Source organism: Pan paniscus, chromosome 2, assembly GCF_029289425.2.
Source record: "Pan paniscus chromosome 2, NHGRI_mPanPan1-v2.0_pri, whole genome shotgun sequence".
NCBI lineage: Eukaryota > Metazoa > Chordata > Mammalia > Primates > Hominidae > Pan > Pan paniscus.
In genome coordinates, this window is record NC_085926.1 from 195,718,296 (window position 1) to 195,736,566 (window position 18,271).

The 18,271-nt window shown below is 40.2% G+C and overlaps 1 protein-coding gene across 27 annotated transcripts in view; it reads left to right on the forward strand.

The window, feature by feature from the left end:
- Positions 1 to 18,271, forward strand: part of LRCH3 (leucine rich repeats and calponin homology domain containing 3) — a 107,778-nt gene that overhangs the window by 17,338 nt on the left and 72,169 nt on the right. For 23 of the 27 annotated variants that reach the window (XR_010111492.1, XR_010111494.1, XR_010111493.1 and 20 more), the window contains exon 2: positions 16,583 to 16,727. Coding sequence is in view for 21 of the 27 variants with exons in the window: in XM_034958032.3 (XP_034813923.1) it covers positions 16,583 to 16,727 (145 nt within the window). In the remaining 6 variants the exon portion in view is untranslated. Of the gene's footprint in view, positions 1 to 6,608; positions 15,351 to 16,582; positions 16,728 to 18,271 lie in introns of those variants that run through there. The other 4 variants (XM_063602675.1, XM_063602677.1, XM_055110826.2 and 1 more) reach the window with 3 other exon arrangements.

Here is an 18,271-nt window from a genome sequence, read left to right on the forward strand (position 1 = left end):
GGTGGAGTCCATTAAACTACATTTTTAACAAGCATCCTGATGGTACTAGGTGCAGGTAGTTAAGAACCACTTGAAAAACATTTCCTTAGAATTTGCTACTTTAGCCAGGTGTGGTGATTTGCGCCTGTAATCCCAACTACTTGGGAGGCTGAGGCATGAGAATCACTTGAACCTGGGAGGTGGAGGTTGCAGTGAGCTGAGATTGCACCACTGCACTCTAGCTTAGGCCACAGAGCGAGACTGTTTAAAAAAAAAAAAAAAAGAATTTGTCCTTTACTCTAAAAGTTATTCTGGAGGATAGTGGTTTTTCACATCTGGTTCTATGGCATGCCATAGAAGGTTCGCAGGACCTTGTGAGAAATGCAGAATTGCAGGCCTCATCTCGGAATAAGAATCTGCATTTGCATTTCAGCTTAAGCACTGCTGTAACGTTAACCAGGTAATTCTTTTTCCAAAGGGTCTCAGTAAGTAAATAATTGGCCTTAGTTAATTTAACCCATATGACATGGGGCGACCAAATTGAATACTTTCAACATCAGTCTATTAAAAAATGAAAAGGGACCGGGTGTGGTGGCTCACACCTGTAATCCCAGCACTTTGGGAGGCTGAGGCAGGTGGATCACTTGAGGTCAGGAGTTCGAGACCAGCCTGACCAACATGGTGAAACCCCATCTCTACCAAAAAATACAAAAATTAGCCAGGCGTGGTGGCGTGCACCTCTAGTTAGTTCTAGGTACTAGGGAGGCTGAGGTGGGAGAATAGCTCAAACCCCAGAGGTGGAGGTTGCAATGAGCCAAGATTGTGCCACTGCAGTGGCCAACAGAGTAAGACCCTGTCTCAAAAAAAGAAAAAAAAAAAAGACCCACTTTGTGGGTGGCAATAAGCAAAGAAGAAAGTTATGACACTAGTTGCCTTGTTCCTAGGATATGATGTGCTGAACATATCATGGATATGTACATGGCTAGAGTTTGATGTTAGCAAGTCCTTTTAGACTGTGCCTTGCCTCAGCTGCACCCCTCCTTAAGTTATACTGGAAAATAAAAAAACCTTCGTATGTCATCCTAGTAGGTATGGTAAGGATCCAGAGTGCAGAAATCCCATCGTGTATCCAGAGCTCAATTATCTTGTCCTCACTCCTATCCTGAGGACTGGGGCTTTCCACCCAAAATTGTTATACCAGAAACAGGGCTCTACTTCTCATTGGTGTATTTGTTTCTAGTACCTACTTTTAAAAGACTGTTACTTGCTCAGCTGCTTATCTTGCTTGTGAAGACAATGTTTAGTAACACGAGGAAAACTACAGACATTATCGTGGTCCAATCAACAGTGACCATCACAGGTTTGTTAATTTTGCTGTTTTATCATAATACTTGCAGTTAGTAAACACTTCCTTATTTTCTAACGTAAGAATGACAAATAGAACTTAAAGACATTTCCAATAGAATTTATCTGTACCTCGATTATCCACTCCTTTTTTTTTTTCTTTTTTATTTTTTTGAGACAGAGTCTCACTCTGTCGCCTAGGCTGGAGTGCAGTGGTGTGATCTTGGCTTACTGCAACCTCTACCTCCCGGGTTCAAGTGATTCTCCTGCCTCAGCCTCCTGAGTAGCTGGGACTACAGGTGTGTGCCACCACACCCGGCTAATTTTATTTATTTATTTATTTATTTATTTATTTTGAGATGGAGTCTCGCCCTGTCACCCAGGCTGGCGTGCAATGGCATGATGTCGGCTCACTGCAACCTCCGCCTTCCAGGTTCAGATGATTCACCTGCCTCAGCCTCCCAAGTAGCTGGGATTACAGGCGCCTCCAACCACGCCTCGCTAAGTTTTGTATTTTCAGTAGTGACAGGGTTTCACCATGTTGGCCAGGCTGGTCTCGAACTCCTGACCTAGTGATCCACCCACCTCAGCCTCCCAAAGCATTGGGATTACAGGCGTGAGCCACCACGCCCGGCTGCTAATTTCTGTATTCTTAGTAGAGACGGGGTTTCACAATGTTGACCAGGATGGTCTCAATATCTTGACCTCGTGATCCACCTGCCTTGGCCTCCCAAAGTGCTGGGATTACAGGCGTGAGCCACCGCGCCCGGCTGCTAATTTTTGTATTCTTAGTAGAGATGGGGTTTCACAATGTTGACCAGGATGGTCTCAATATCTTGACCTAGTGATCCACCCGCCTTGGCCTCCCAAAGTGCTGGGATTACAGGCGTGAGCCACTGCGCCTGGCTTCCACTCCTTTTTTTCACACAAGAAGGGGGATTTTTCATAATATGTATTGATTTTTTCATAGTACCCTGAATGTTACCTTTTTAGGATCTTTATGAATCTGAGAGATTCAGAATGTTGACGACTGACTGCCTGCTGCATTCCATACTCACATATCATTGCTTAAACCATGTGTGGCAAAACTTCTTTCCCGCTCCAACGTTGATTACTACTGATAACCTGGAAATTATATTCCAAAAGCAAAACGATTTTCTAGGTTCATCTTGTTTTCCCCTCTCCTAACAAAGCAGTTATCCTTAAGGAGCCTTGGTTCCTTTTAGTGAGCAGTAGGACCCAGGACTGCAGCCTGTCTCCTGGAGCTCATTGTATAACATTCCACACAGAAACTGATACCAGATAGCAATAAAGACTGTTTAGCTTATTTCATCTGAAGGAGCAGGAGCCTTTCAAAATCGTGAATGTGGTCAATTTTAACCCTTATTTGACCAAATTTCTTTTCTTATCTTAATATAGAAGCTTTTCGATTGATACTCATTTATGATCTGTGTTACCAACTTTTCCCATTTTCATTCCCAGCATGGACACATTTTATGTGCTGTGTTAGTATATATTATACCAAAGTATATTTTGAATTAAAATACCATCAAAAGCTTTAGAAACATCAACATTTAAATGTCACCTTGTGATTGGTCATTTTTAATAAATCTCCTTTTTGTGATGCCGCTGAGCCCATATATTGGAAGGTTCCTAAATTTTACTTACCTGCGTTTACTCAGTATAGTCAGCCTGATTTCCTGTCCATATTCAGCAGATAATTCAAGGCTACTTTCATCAAGGATGTATTTTCTTTCTTTAAACAAAGGATTACTTATGAAATATATGCATAATGACTTTCTAGCATAAACCTGATTTACTTAAACTAACATACTAGGTAATCTAACAGCCATTACTTAATTTCAAGGTAAAATAATTTTATCGTTTAGAATACATAGTACTTAATTAGTTCACAGAACCTGTGCTTCTGTGAGCAACTGTGGTCTTTGCAGAATGCAGTGAATTTCTTGCTGTTACATTATGCTGCCGTGTCCAAGAGGCAGTTCTTTACGTTTCCTGAGGTCTTGGTGTGACCCGTAACTTTCCATTTTTCTTGTTATTTTATTAGAGTATGTATCAAAGGTTTGAAGTATTTTTATTCTCATATTTTTCTGGAGGAAGAAACCTTCCTGCAACTATATCACAGTTGCAACTTCTTAGTAATATTATGTTCAAGTTTCTTAGTACAATTTCCAAATGTGGGTCACAGAGACACACAGAGATCATTACAAACACAATCATTTAGTTTCTTTCAGGAGGAAACAACTATTGCTCTTAGTTGTAAATATTCAAACCATTTTCTTGGACTAGAAATCTTGACCTCTTCTGCCAGTATACAGTTCTCTCGGGCACACGGTAGCTACCACAGAGCACTGTTCTGGAAGTGGTTCCCAGGCCAGCAGCAACGTCATCACCTAGGAAGTTTTTAGAGGTTTACATTATTGGATGTTACCTCAGACACGTGGTATCAGAAATTCCAGGGTAGGGCTGAGCAGTCTGTTTAACAAGCCCTCCAGGTCAGTCTGACGCCTGCTGAAGCTGGACAACCACTGCTGTGGAATGTAGAAAATCTCATGGTAATTATATAATTTATTCATAAAAATTCCCAACAAATTTAGTATAGTAATTACTTTTGAGAGTTCACAGAGAAATTTATCTAAATTTTAGACTTCCAGTTTTGGAGGACTAGTATTTTAAGTCTTCATGGTTACAGCTTTGCATCTGGAAGTTCTAGTGCGTTGCTTTTTTGCTCTGGGGAAACTGTGATGCTCGGTTATATCATTCCCCCCAACCCATATTTTTTTGTTAAAAAAAACTGAAAAGCTTCCTGTTACTTTTTAGGAATCATTTTGGGGTGGGGGAGGGATAAAGTGCTGATCATAATATGAAAACATTTTATTAAAAGCTTTATTGCCGGGTGTGGTGGCTCACGCCTGTAATCCCAGCACTTTGGGAGGCCGAGGCAGGCGGATCACCTGAGGTCAGAAGTTCGAAACCAGCCTGGCCAACATGGCGAAACCCCGTCTCTACTAAAAATACAAAAATTAGCCGGGCGCGGTGGGGGCGCCTGTAATCCCAGCTACTCGGGAGGCTGAGGCAGGAGAATGGCTTGAACCAGGGAGAGGGAGGTTGCAGTGAGATCGTGCCATTGCACTCCAGCCTGGGCCACAGAGCGAGACTTTGTCTGAAAAAAACAAACAAACAAACAAACAAACAAAAACCAAAATGTTATTAAATACTTTAAAAAAAGTATAATGATCTCCCTACTGCTACCTCTACCCCTAGGAGAATACAAGAATAAAAATTCCAGGAGATATTGAAAGGTGGTAGGGCAGGGAGCCTGAGTGAGACTCAGAAAATAGCCCCCATTTCTTCCCATTGTAATTTTTTTTTTTTTTGAGACAGAGTCTTGCTCTGTCACTCAGGCTGGAGTGCAGTGGTGTGATCTCAGCTCACTGCAACCTCCGCCTCCTGGGTTCAAGTGATTCTCCTGCTTCAGCCTCCCGAGTAGCTGGGATTACAGGCGCCTGCCACCACGCCTGGCTAATTTTTGTATTTTTAGGAGGGACGGAGTTTCACCATGCTGGCCAGGCTGGTGTCGAACTTCTGACCTCATGATCCACCCGCCTCGGCCTCCCAAAGTGCTGGGGGATTGCAGGCGTGAGCCCTCGTGCCCAGCCCCCATTATAATTTTTTTAACTTTTCTCTCTTAAGATCTGAAGGAAAATCCAGTGCAGTGGCATGGCGGGGTGCAAGCATATCATAGTTAGCTAACCTATAATCTCTATGCATCCTAAAGGTAATATTAAGTAAGAATCTCAGTGTCTGAAGAGGTATTTTAATGATGGTATCTAATATTTGTGCTAAATGATATCTTTCAAAATCCCTGATTTTTACTAGGATAATGCAGCTGCCTATTAGTCACATACCTGTTTTTCAGCATTTTAAAATAATTTATAATATAGTGCTTTGTACAAAAGACCTAGTATACTTATGCATGGGCTTTGAATTCAGAGAAATCTAGGTTTGCGTATTGATTCAGTCTCTTACTAGCTTTGTGTGACTCATAGGAAAGTTTTCTAACCTTTGTAAATGGCAGTTTCCTCATCTGTGCAATGTCTACCTCATAAGGAGGTTTTGTAAATTAAATGAGATTATAGCCGTATGGAGCAATAAACAAAGGTTCCAGTGCATATATGTGCTTAGCAAATGTTATTTGAAAATTTTCACCTTTCTTTTCCTTCCTCTGCTTGCTTCAATGCTGTATTTTTTTAGTTAGTAAAAATATATTCTCTGCCTGTGTTTCAGTCACTGTTCTAGGCATGGATATACCTTTTGAATTATGCTTTTTGAATGTTAAATAAACCAAGTCCAGTTTGTTATAAAATGTTTTTAGGCCAGGCATGGTGGCTCACACCTGTAATTCCAGCACTTTGGGAGGCCAAGGTGGGAGGATTGCTTGAGGTCAGGAGTTTGAACCAGCCTGGGCAACATAGTGAGACACTAGTTTCTACAAAAAGTAAACAAAATTAGCTGGGCATGGTGGCGTGCATCTGTAGTCCCAGCTACTTGGGAAGATGAGGCAGGAGGATGGCTTGAGCCCAGGAGTTTGAGCCTGCAGTGAGCTGTGATTGCATCACTGTACTCCACCCTGGGTGACAGAGTGAGAGCTTATCTCAAAAAGTAGGGGGGTGGGGAGGGTGGAGAGGAAATAATATTAAAAAAAAAAAAGTTTTTAGTTTTGTTATTCTTATTTTACATTTCATTATGGTGTTGTAAAATATATATAACAGGATTAAATTGCTATATTGTAACTGCCATGATCCTAAACTGACATCTTCCTTCTAATATGAACAGTGAAGATAGTTGACTGGTTACTACTAGTAATTAGTATCATGTTTTCCTGGAGTTTTTTGCTGAAGTCATTTTTTGTAATGTATCATTTAGTTCCCTTCTGAATTGTACTTGAAGGATTTTGTTTTACCTTGAAATTTTTGGTTATCATTTTAATGGTTTTCTTTTAAAACTTCTAGAGAAAGTCTTTATTGTATTGATCTATAGCTTTTTTAAAATTTGAAGTGAGAAGTTACCAAATAATAATTTTATGTTTGGCAGCAAAGTTTTCATCATAATAATGCCTCATAAAACACCTTTTCATAGAACAGCTTTCATTTGTTTTTGTTACACAATTTTTACATTTCACAATTAAGTGACGTTGACCTTGTCCCAGTCCAATATATGTCACCAATTAAGCAAGACTAGAACCAGGTTTATAGATTACAAGGAGAGTCTCTTAGCTAAATTAAATCTGAGTTTGATTTCATTTTTTATTTCTCTGGTTAAATTTCCTTATAAGTTTTCTCATAGCCGAGCTTTGGAAATATGTACCAAAATTTTATCAGCCTACTTACATTTTTCAGCATCCCACTCTCCTAGGGTATGTGGAAAACATAACTGGGGAAGAAAGCCTTTTTTTTTTTTTTTTTTTTGAGACAGAGTTTCGCTCTTGTTGCCCAAGCTGGAGTGCACTGGTGCTATCTTGGCTCACCGCAACCTCCACCTCCTGGATTCAAGCAGTTCTCCTGCCTCAGCCTCCTGAGTAGCTGGGATTACAGGTGCATGCCACCACACCTGGCTAATTTTGTATTTTTGGTAGAGCCGGGGTTTCACCATGTTGGTCAGGCTGGTCTCGAACTCCCGACCTCAGTGATCCACCCGCCTTGGCCTCCCAAAGTGCTGGGATTACAGGCGTGAGCCACCGCGCCTGGCCAAGAAAGCCATTTTTTCAAGTCATTCAGAATATGTGATTGCTTTTCCTGAGGGGCAAACTGATAAAACATGACATGTGGACTATCCTTGATAACTTTTCCAGTAAGACACTTTTTTCTTAAGGTTCTTACCTCTATCATATTTTTGAAGGAGAAGAACGTGCAACAGAAAAATCAAGGAAGCTTTTTCTTCAGAGGGCTGGGACTAAAACTGCGTCTGGATTTGGGTGTAGGCTTGCTAAAGAGGGGGACACGTCTCCAAATTGAAAACCTAACGACAACCGACATACAGAATGGTAAGATCTCTAGGCATCTCCCCTGCTTGGCTGATATACTCCTCTGATTATTGGAGTTTTTGGAGAAAATCTAGGGGAAAAGAGAAAAGATTTTAAGGTATCGGTACTTACAGAACCCAAATGAAACAGCCAGGTCCCTACACTGTACCTTACAGGGAAGTGTACATACAGAGCTTCCACCCAGAATTTCAATGTTACGGGTTTTTTTTGTTTTTGTTTCTGTTTTTTTGAGACGGAATTTCAGTCTTGTTGCCCAGGCTGGAGTGTAATGGTGCGATCTTGGCTCACTGCGACGTCTGCCTCCCGGGTTCAAGCGATTCTCCTGTCTCAGCCTCCCGAGTAGCTGGGATTACAGGCATGTGCCACCACACCCGGCTAATTTTGTATTTTTAGTAGAGACGGGGTTTCTCCATATTGGTCAGGCTGGTCATGAACTCCCGACCTCTGGTGATCCACCTGCCTCGGCCTCCCAAAGTGCTGGGATTACAGGTGTGAGTCACTGTGCCTGGCCTATGTTTTTAAATATGAAAAGAAAACTAAATACTACTAGATAGTTGAAGAACATTTCTCTTTTTTCTTTTTTCTAATTTTAGTAGAGACAGGGATCTTACTGTGTTGCCCAGGCTGGTCTCAAACTCCTGAGCTCAAATGATCCTCTCACCTCAGCCTCTCAAAGTGCTAGGATTACAGGCATGAGTGCCTGGCCTTGAAGAACATTTCTGACATCAAAGAGAAGAACATAACAAAAGGAACCCAGAGAAAACAGACAGTGCTGACAAAAGAAAAACTTCCAAAAATCTGGAATCAGTATCCTAAAAGTCAGAAAAGAAGGTACTGCAGACATGAAATATAATAAGGGTCTCTAAGAAAAGGGCATAGGAATGCCAGACATGGTGGCTCACTCCTGTAATCCCAGCACTTTGGGAGACTGAGGCAGGTGGATCACCTGAGGTCAGGAGTTCAAGACCACCCTGGCTAACATGGTGAAACCCTGTCTCTACTAAAAATACAAAATTAGTTTGGTGTGGAGTTTCACCATGTTGTCCAGGCTGCCCTTGAACTCCTGACTTCAAGTGATCCACCCGCCTCAGCCTCCCAAAGTGCTGGGATTACAGGTGTGAGCCACTGCATCCGGCCCCTGAGACCCCATTTTTACAAAAAATTTAAAAGAAAAATTAGCCTGACATGGTTCCACATTCCTGTGGTCCCAGCTACTCAGGAGGCTCAGGTCAGAGAATCACTTGAGCCCAGGAGTTCCAGGTTTCAATGAGCTGTGATTGCACCACTGCACCCTAGCCTGGGCGACAGGGCGAGACCCTGTGTCAAAAAAAAAAAAACAAACAAACATGCATACACACATACAAGAGTTAAAAGTGATTGCTTTAGAGGAGCAGGTATTGGGAGTTAATGAGGAATTAGACCTCTCCTGTTTGGGTGCGAATTTTTACTTTCAGCCTATATCCTTCTACTTGAAGTGAGTTTCTTGTAAATAACATAGAGTTGCATTTTTTTTTTTTTTTTTTGAGACGGAGTCTCGCTCTGTCGCCCAGGCTGGAGTGCAGTGGCGCGATCTCGGGTCACTGCCAGCTCCGCCTCTCGGGTTCACACCATTCTCCTGCCTCAGCCTCCCGAGTAGCTGGGAGTACAGGCGCCCGCCACCACGCCCAGCTCATTTTTTTGTATTTCTTTTTAGTAGAGACGGGGTTTCACCGGGTTAGCCAGGATAGTCTCGATCTCCTGACCCTGTGATCCGCCCGCCTTGGCCTCCCAAAGTGCTGAGATTACAGGTGTGAGCCACCATGCCCGGCCGCATCATGTTTTTAAATCCACTTTGCTAATCTCTGTATTTTGGTCATTTGATCTGTCTTTTAGATAATTTGTATTTCATATCATTGTTGATGTGTTAGGGCCTAAGTCTGCCATTTTATTTGTTGTTTCCTTTGTTTTCCTTTCTGTGTTCTTTTTCTTGCCTTCCTATGGGGTTCGTGAACATTTTTTAGAATTCCATTTTTATTTCTCTGTAGTGTTTTTGAGTGTATCTCTTTGTGTAGCTCTCTTTGTTGCTGCCCTAGGTATTACATGAGAGAAGTCTAACTTGTCAGTCTATTGGTATCCTTATTTTATGAGTTTGAGTGACGTATAGAAACCTTACCCCCTTCACGTCCCTTTTCTTTCCCTGTTATAGTTGTCTTAAATATTTTCTCTATAAATATTTAGAATCACATCAAACAATCTTATAATTTTTGCTTCCAATATAATTTGGAAAACTCAAGAGAAGGAAAGTCTTTTATATTTACCCATATTTTTGCTTAGAGTTATGTACTGAATTTTGTCCGTCACCCACAAATTCGTACATTGAAGTCCTAACTCTCAGTACCTGCGATTGTGTTTGGAGGTAGTACTTTTAAAGAGGTAATTAAGTTAAGATGGCATCATTTGGCTGGGCTGTAAGTCAATACAAGTGATGTCCCTGTGAGAGGAGATTAGGACAAAGACAAAGAGGAAAGATGATATGAAGACTCAGAGAGAAGACAGCATCTGCAAGCCAGTGAGAGAGACCTCAGAAGAAAGCGACCCTGCTAACACCTTCATCTCAGACTTCTAGCCTCCAGAATTTGAGAAAATACATTTGTATCGTTTCAGCTGCCCACTGTGTGGTATTTTATTGTGGCAGCTCTAGCAAACTCATACGCTGTGTCCTTTCTTGGTGTTTTAAGATTCCTTTCTTTCACCCCTTACTTTCTATTTAGAGAACTTCCATTACTCATTCTTTTAGATTACATCTGCTGCTACAGACTCTCTCAGTTTTCATTCATCTGAGAATGTGTTGATCTCCTCTTGATTCCTGAAGGACATTTTGCTGGCTATATATACAATTCTGGGTGAACAGTCTTTCTTTTAGTGATTGAAAGATGTTGGGCCAGGCGCAGTGGCTCATGCCTGTAATTGAAACACTTCGGGAGGCCGAGATGAGCAGATCACTTGAGCCCAGGAGTTTCAAGACCAGCCTGGGCAATGTGGCGAAACCCCATCTCTCCAAAAATTAGCTGGGCATGGTGGCACATGCCTGTAGTCTCAGCTACCTGGAAGGCTGAGGTGGGAGGATCACTTGAGCCCAGGAGATCAGAGCTGCAGTGGCCGTGATCGTGCCACTGCACTCCAACCTGGGTGACAGTGAGACTGTCTCAGAAAAAAAAAAGGATGATGTTCTGCCACTTCTTTCTGGCTTCTGTGGTTTCTGATATGAAATCTACTGTCATTTCAATTGTCTCTCTCTTACCGCTTTCAAGATTTTTTTTTTCTTGGCCAGGCATGGTGGCTCATGCCTGTTATCCCAGCAGTTTGGGAGGCCACCGCAGGAGGATCACTTGAGGTCAGGAGTTCAGGACTAGCCTGGACAACATAGTGAGACGTCTTCTCTACAAAAAATACAAAAATTAGCCAGGAGTGGTAGTGTGTGCCTGTAGTCCCAGCTCCTCAGGAGACTGGGGTGGGAGGATCTCTCGAGCCCAAGAGGTAGAGGTTGCAGTGAGCCATGATTGTGTCACTGCACTCCAGCTGGGGTAACAGAGTGAGAACCTGTCTAAAAAAAAAAAGGACTTTTTTTCTCTGTCTTCCGTTTTCAGAAGTTTGGCTATAGTGTGTCTTGTGGATGTCTTTGGGTTTATCCTCTTTGGGGTTTGCTCAGCTTCTTGAATCTACAGGTTCATGACTCTTGCCAAACTTAGGAAGCTTTCACTTCAGTTCATTTTTCAGCCCTGAGAAATGCTGAAGTATTCAGCCCTGAGCTCCTTCTCTTTTGCCAGGATTCTGATGACATGAGTGTTAGATTATTGTTACAGTCCCATAAGTCCTTGCTCTGTTCAGTCTTTTTTTTTTTTTTTTCCCCAGTCTGTTTTCTCTCTGTTGTTCAGGCTGGGTAATTTCTGTTCTGTCTTGCAGCTCACTGATTCTTTCCTCTCTGCCCTCCACTCTGCTGTTGAACACATCCATTGAGCTTTTTCTGTGTGTTTGTTTGTTTCCCCTTCATATCTTCTTTCTTGAGACCTTCTGTTTTTTGTTGTTGTTGTTGAGGCTTTCTGGTTTTCATTTGTTACAAGAGAGTCTGTAATTCCTCTCTGAAGCATTCTTAGGATGGTCTAGCATCTCTGTCATCTTAGTGTTGGCATTTATTGTTTTTTATTTGGTTTGAGATCTTCCTGGTCCTTAGTATTATAAATGTTTTCAGTTGTGCATTTTGGGGATTATAAGAGTCATTACAGTCTGGCAAGGATGGAAATTTAGGCTCCCCATGTAACCTTTGAGTAGGGGTGAGGCTACTCAAAGGTTGCATGGGAAACCTGTTTTTTTCCAGTTTTTTTCTGAGATATTTGGGTGGAATAGAGCAGTTATTATCTAAAAGTTTTCTGTCTTGCTAAGCTATCCTTTCCTGGTGCTTTATTATTATTTTGTTATTTTTATTTTTTGAGATGGAGTTTCACTCCCAGGTTGGAGTTCAGTGGCACGATCTTGGCTCACTGCAGCCTCCGCCTCCTGGGTTCAAGGGATTCTCCTGCCTCAGCCTCCTGAGTAGCTGAGATTACAGGTGCCCACCACCACGCCCAGCTTATTTTTGTATTTTAGAAACGGGGTTTCACCACGTTGGCCAGGCTGGTCTCGAACTGCTGACCTTAGGTGATTCACCAGCCTCTGCCTCTGAAAGTGCTGGGATTACAGGCATGAGCTACCGTGCCTGGCTATTTTATTTTTAAACTTGGAGAGGTCAGCTCCAAGTCTGGGATGCATGAGGCAAAAAGAAAACCCAGGGAATTCATTGCTATTGTTCCTTGAGTCCTGAGGTTCCTAGCCATCTTCTCTCAACCTTATATCTGTTTTATGTATATTATCTTGGGTTTTTAGTTATAAATTAAAATTTTACATAATTTTAGAGATTTTTAAGGTACATGTCACTAACAAGAGGCAGATTACATTTCTACTTTGAGTATACACATTTAATTTTTTAAATTATTGTGGAGAAAAAAACAGAAAAAGGAAAAAGTACATTTGTTTCATCTTCCCAGAAGCGGAAGTCACTAAAATGGCATTTAAAGTTATATAAATATACTATTTTGAGAAAAATAAAAGTTAACAGTTTTTAAAAGATAACCTAAAGTCAGGTTAAAAAAAATATGACTTTTGAATGAAAAGCATTAGAAAAACTATGTTTTGTGATCTCCCTGGGTTACATAATTAATATTAATAGCTAAAATGATTTTTATTGCATTATCTCAGTAAAATTTTCATGGGAATGGTAAGGTGGTTGAAAACGAAAAGGAAATACCTAAGCAAGGAGTGTTTTTAAATGTGACAGATGTAAACAGAAAGTCTGAAAAGTGTAACCCACTCTCATGACTCATCACGGGGTCTTCAGTGACTGCGCTGCTGTCTATGTTCTTGGTGTTTAAACTTTGGTCTGTGGGACGCACCATGAACAGTATCATTGTGATTTGTTAAATAGCTATCAAATAATATTTTAAATTATTACTTTTATATAATTCTTCAGGGACTTTTTGAAAATAACTTTACTTTTTAGTTTATTTCATACTGATTGTGTATTTCAGAAATTTTCATAGTTTGCATTTACCATTTCTTTATATGTTAAAGGATATTATTCCTATAATATTCTTTACAGTTTTACATTGCTCAGTGTTGAAAATCTCTTATACAGATTATTTGTCATCATCCCTGGCCATTTTCGCATTCATAGTAGTGTCTGTTCTCACAGAAAATGATGGTACTGTACATGTGGGTTTTGCATAACGGGCTGATTGGGTAAGGATGATGTCACTGCGTGGGGCCGCCTGGAGGAGTTATTAGAAGAACACAAGACTTTTGACTGCTGGCATTTCTTAATAAATGCCATACTGTTGAAAACATTAATTTGCGTTTGGACTGGAATGAACCTTGGTTTTCCTGGCTTCGTTACTGAGATTTAAAGAAATAAGTCCTAATGTCATAATTACATAGCCAAATAGAATGAAATATGAAGCATTTTTCTCCCTGGCAGAGAGAAATGGGGTTAAGAAGGAAAGAAGTTACTAACTGCCAGTCTCTGTTACACAGTTGTGAGACTAATTTTTGAGATTTGAAGTTCAGGAATACTTTGAAATTTTGTTTCTGTAATTTGTGTATTATTCATTTTATTGCTGAGACATAAGATATGGTTATTAGAAAAGTCCATAATTTTAGAGATTTTTAGGGTACATGTCACTAAGAGGAGGCAGATTACATTTCTTTTCTACTTTGAGTACTACATGTTTGATTTTTTAAATTGTTGTGGTAAAATATGCCATTTTATCCATTTTTAAGCATCTGTTCAGTGGTATTAAGTACCTTCATACTGTTGTGCAGCTATCACCAACTAAATCCACTTCCAGAACTTTTTTCATTATCCCAGACTGCAACACTGTATGCGTTAAACACTAACTCCTCATTACTTCCTGGTAATCATTCTGCTTTATGTCTTTTATGAATTTGGCTGTTCTAGGGACTTCATATAAATGAAATCATATTTATCCTTTGATGTCTGGCATATTTCACTCCATAATGTTTGCAAACTTCATGTTGTACCATGTCAAAGAATTTTATTCCTTTTTGAATGTAGAATAATATTCCATTGTATGCTTATAACACATTTATGGAAATATCTGTTCACCCATTGGTAGACATTTGGTTTGTTTCCATCTTTTGACTGTTGTGAATAATGCTGATGTAAATATTGGCCTACAAATATCTGTTCAAGTCCCTGCTTTCAGTTTTTTTTTTTTTTTTTTTTTAGGTGGAGTCTCACTCTGTCGCCCAAGCTGGAGTGTAGTGGCGCCATCTCGGCTCACTGCAACCAAGCTGGATCATATGGTGGCTCTGTTTTTAGTTTTTTGAGAAACTTTCAAACAGCCTCCTGGGTTCAAGTGATTCTCCTGTCTCAGCCTCCCAAGTAGCTGAGATTACAGGCACATGCCACCATGCCTGGCTAATTTTTGTATTTTTTGTGGAGACGGGGTTTCGCCATGTTGGCCAGGCTGGTCTCGAATTCCTGACCTCAAGTGATCCACCCACCTCGGCCTGTCAGAGTGCTGGGATTACAGGCGCAGGCCACCACACCCAACCAGTTGTTTCATTCTATTCCCAGAAGTGGAATTGTTGGATTGTATGGATCATAAATATACTTCCGTGTTTGATTTTTTGAGGAACTGCCATATTCTTTTCCACAGTGGCTGTTTCCACCCAGCAAAGCGCAAAGGTTCCAATTTCTCCACATTCTTACCAACACCTGTTGTTTTTTCCTTTTTTAATAATAGTTATCTGAGTGGGTATGAAGTGGTATCTTATAGTTTTTTAAATTTCTTTGAGTACGTAGTGGCTGCATATATTTATGGGGTCTGTGAGGTACTCTGATAGAGCCATACAATGTGTAATAATCACATCAGGGTAAATGAAGTATCCATTACCCCAAGCATTGATGCTTTGTGTTACAAACAATCCAATTATACTCTTTTAGTTATTTCAAAATGTACAATAAATGATCGTTGACTGTAGTCATTCCCAACAGTGACTTTTATGATTAAAAAGAGAAAACAGTGGTAAGCAAATGAATCTCACGGTAATTAATTAAATCAAAATGGGTAATGATAGAGGGATGGTTTGTCATCATATTCCTTTGTCCTCTGCATTTTCTGAAAGTTTGCAGCTGATCCAGATGCTTAATCAGACTCAGGTTCTGTTCCTTTGGCAAGACCATAGGTAATGTTCCGTTCTTCTAAAGGGAGGCATATAATTTCTTTTCTTTTTTTTTTTTTTTTGAGACGGAATCTCGCTCTCTTGCCCAGGCTGGAGTACAGTGGCTCCATCTCTGCTCACTGCAACCTCTGCCTCCCAGGTTCAAGCGATTCTCCTGCCTCAGCCTCCCGAGTAGCTGGGATTACAGGTGTGTGCCACCATGCCCTGCTAACTTTTGTATTTTTAGTAGAGATGGGGTTTCACCATGTTGGGCAGGCTGGTCTCAAACTCCTGACCTCAAGTGATCCACCCGCCTCAGCCTCCCAAAGTGCTGAGATTACACGCGTGAGCCACCGCGCCTGGCCTGAGGCATGTAATTTCTGATTATCTTTTGTAAAGATAACAGTCATTGATGTTCAATTCTAGATCCATTAATTCATAGGGCTTTCAAAATTGTGATATTCTATCATTCTTTTTTATTCATAACTAGAATACTTTTATAGAGAGAGATGCTCCCATCCATTGTTTACTCAGTGATACCTTTATATAGGGAAGGCAGGATAAATGTTTGATTTTTTTCTCTTTATTTCCTCAAATGTTTGATTTTTCCTTCAGTTGTATTAATTCGTTTTCATGCTGCTGATAAAGACAGACGTGAAACTGGGAACAAAAGGAGGTTTAATGGAACTTAAAAGTTCCACATGGCTGGGAAGCCTCGGAATCATGGCGGGAGGCAAAAGGCACTTACTTACACGGCAGTGGCAGGAGAAAATGAGGCAGGAACAAAAGTGGAAACCCCTGATAAACCCGTAAGATCTCGTGAGACTTAGTCACTATCACGTGAATAACACGGAAAAACCGGCCTGCATGATTGAATTACCTCTCCACTGGGTGCCTCCCACAGCGTGCGGGAATTCTGGGGAATACAATTCACGTTGAGACTTGGATGGGGACACAGGCAAACCGTATCACCAGTTTACAAGATAGTGTATTAGTTCTCTGTCATCTTTTCTGAGTGTGTGTCATAAACTCATGTAGTTCAGTATATGTGATGAATTTCAGTCTACTGCAGTCATCTTTATCAAAGCTTAGATTGCCTCATCTTTGGCCATTGGGAACAAAGATGGTTCCTGAGTCTTTGTGACCTGACCTTGACCATCTTTGGTGAATAAAGGGACAGTGTTTTTTGTTTTGCTTTTCAAAAACCTCAGCATATTTTCTGTGCCTTTAGGAAGGTGGATTTTAGGGATCTATTTGTTTTAGGATATTTGGAACTGATTGATACGATCTTTGATATAATTTGTAAGCAGATATGCCTTAGAAGTTGTGTTACTTTTAAAGAATAATAGTTTTATTTTTTAGTTTATGTGGAAAATCAAAAGATTTCAATAAAATAAGTTCCAAGGACTGATTTTAAACCTAATTTAATTTTTCTTTTAGACCTGTCGCGAAATCGCCTTTCAGAAATTCCTATAGAAGCATGTCACTTTGTTTCTCTGGAAAATCTCAACTTGTACCAAAATTGTATTCGGTATATTCCAGAGGCAATTTTAAACCTACAAGCTCTAACATTCTTAAATATTAGGTAAGAATATTGTTTTCTTATTTTAAATTTTTGGTTTTATGTGATCTTTTCAATTTTCCCCTCTCTTTCCCTAAAATATTTACCTATATATATGCTATCTATTCATATCAGCAGTTTCTGTATGTGCTCTTGGATATATTAACAGTATTTCCTATGTCCCTCCAGTTTCTCTCTTTATCTTTGGCTTTGCAGTACAGATGCTCCCTGACTTACTACAGTGGGATTACATCCCAGTAAACCCATCTAAGTTGAAAATGCATTTCCCACATAATCCACCAAACATTATAGCCTAGCCTAGTCTACTTTAAATGTGCTCAAAACACTTATCTTAGGCTACAGTTGGGCAAAATCTTCTAACACAAGGCCTATTTTATAATAAAGTATTGAATAGCTGATACAATTTACTAGATAGTGTAGTAAAGTGTGGTTTCTACTGAATGTGTATTGCTTTCCCACCATCATAAAGCCAAAAAATTTTAAGTCAGCTGTTGTTAGTTGGGGATGCCTGTAATTAACAAACCTTACTGAGCCATTTGCCTGAGGAGCTTGCAGCAGTCTTGTAGCAGTGCTTCTCCAATTACATTTTCTAATTAGCTTCATTAAAAGAATAATAGATCTGAAATTACTTTGTTTCTTGTGACCATGTATTTTTGCATATTAAGTTCCGAATGTATGAATGCATTTATTCAACTAGTCTACTCCACTTTCACATCTTAAAATAACTCTTGTTGTTTTATTTCACTATAACAGTTGCAAATGTTCATTGAATATAATGTGCAAATGTGGAAAAATATAAAGGAAATTCATCAAAATGTATCTTAATTTTATAAGTGATCTTTTCCTTCTGTTTTTCCAGGCTTTTAGTCAAATTTTTAAATGAGTTTTCCTCTTATCATGAAACATTCTTTAAAACTATTTTTGTATGTAATTATTTTGTTGTACAGTTTATATACTGTTGAAAATAAATTTTCCTCTGGGATCTTAGTTTCTTCCAGTTTTCACCATGATAAAAATAATATTAGTAGAGAATTTTGTATGCAAACGTTTACTTTTCTCTCTCCTTAAGATAGGTGACTGGGAGTGGAATTGTTACTGGGTTAAAAAGTGTGGCTTATGATCTCAGTGAAAGATCTTACAAACGGGGAGGGAATTGGTCCTAAGGAGTAAGAGGTTAAATTTACATATGTAAAGATCTAATTTATTTTTATCTTGATAGATGTGGGTTGTTTTTTTTTTTTTCTTTTTCTTTTGAGACAGGGTTTTACTCTCGTTGCCCAGGCTGGAGTGCAATGGTGCGATCTTGGCTCACCACAACCTCCATCTCCCGGGTTCAAGCCATTCTCCTGCCTCAGCCTCCCGAGTAGCTGGGATTACAGGCACATGCCTCCACGCCCGGCTAATTTTGCATTTTTAGTAGAGACAGGGTTTCGCCATGTTGGCCAGGCTGGTCTTGAACCCCCGACCTCTGGTGATCCACCTGCCTTGGCCTCCCAGAGTGCTGGGATTACAGACGTGAGCCACTGCGCCCAGCCGATAGATGTGTT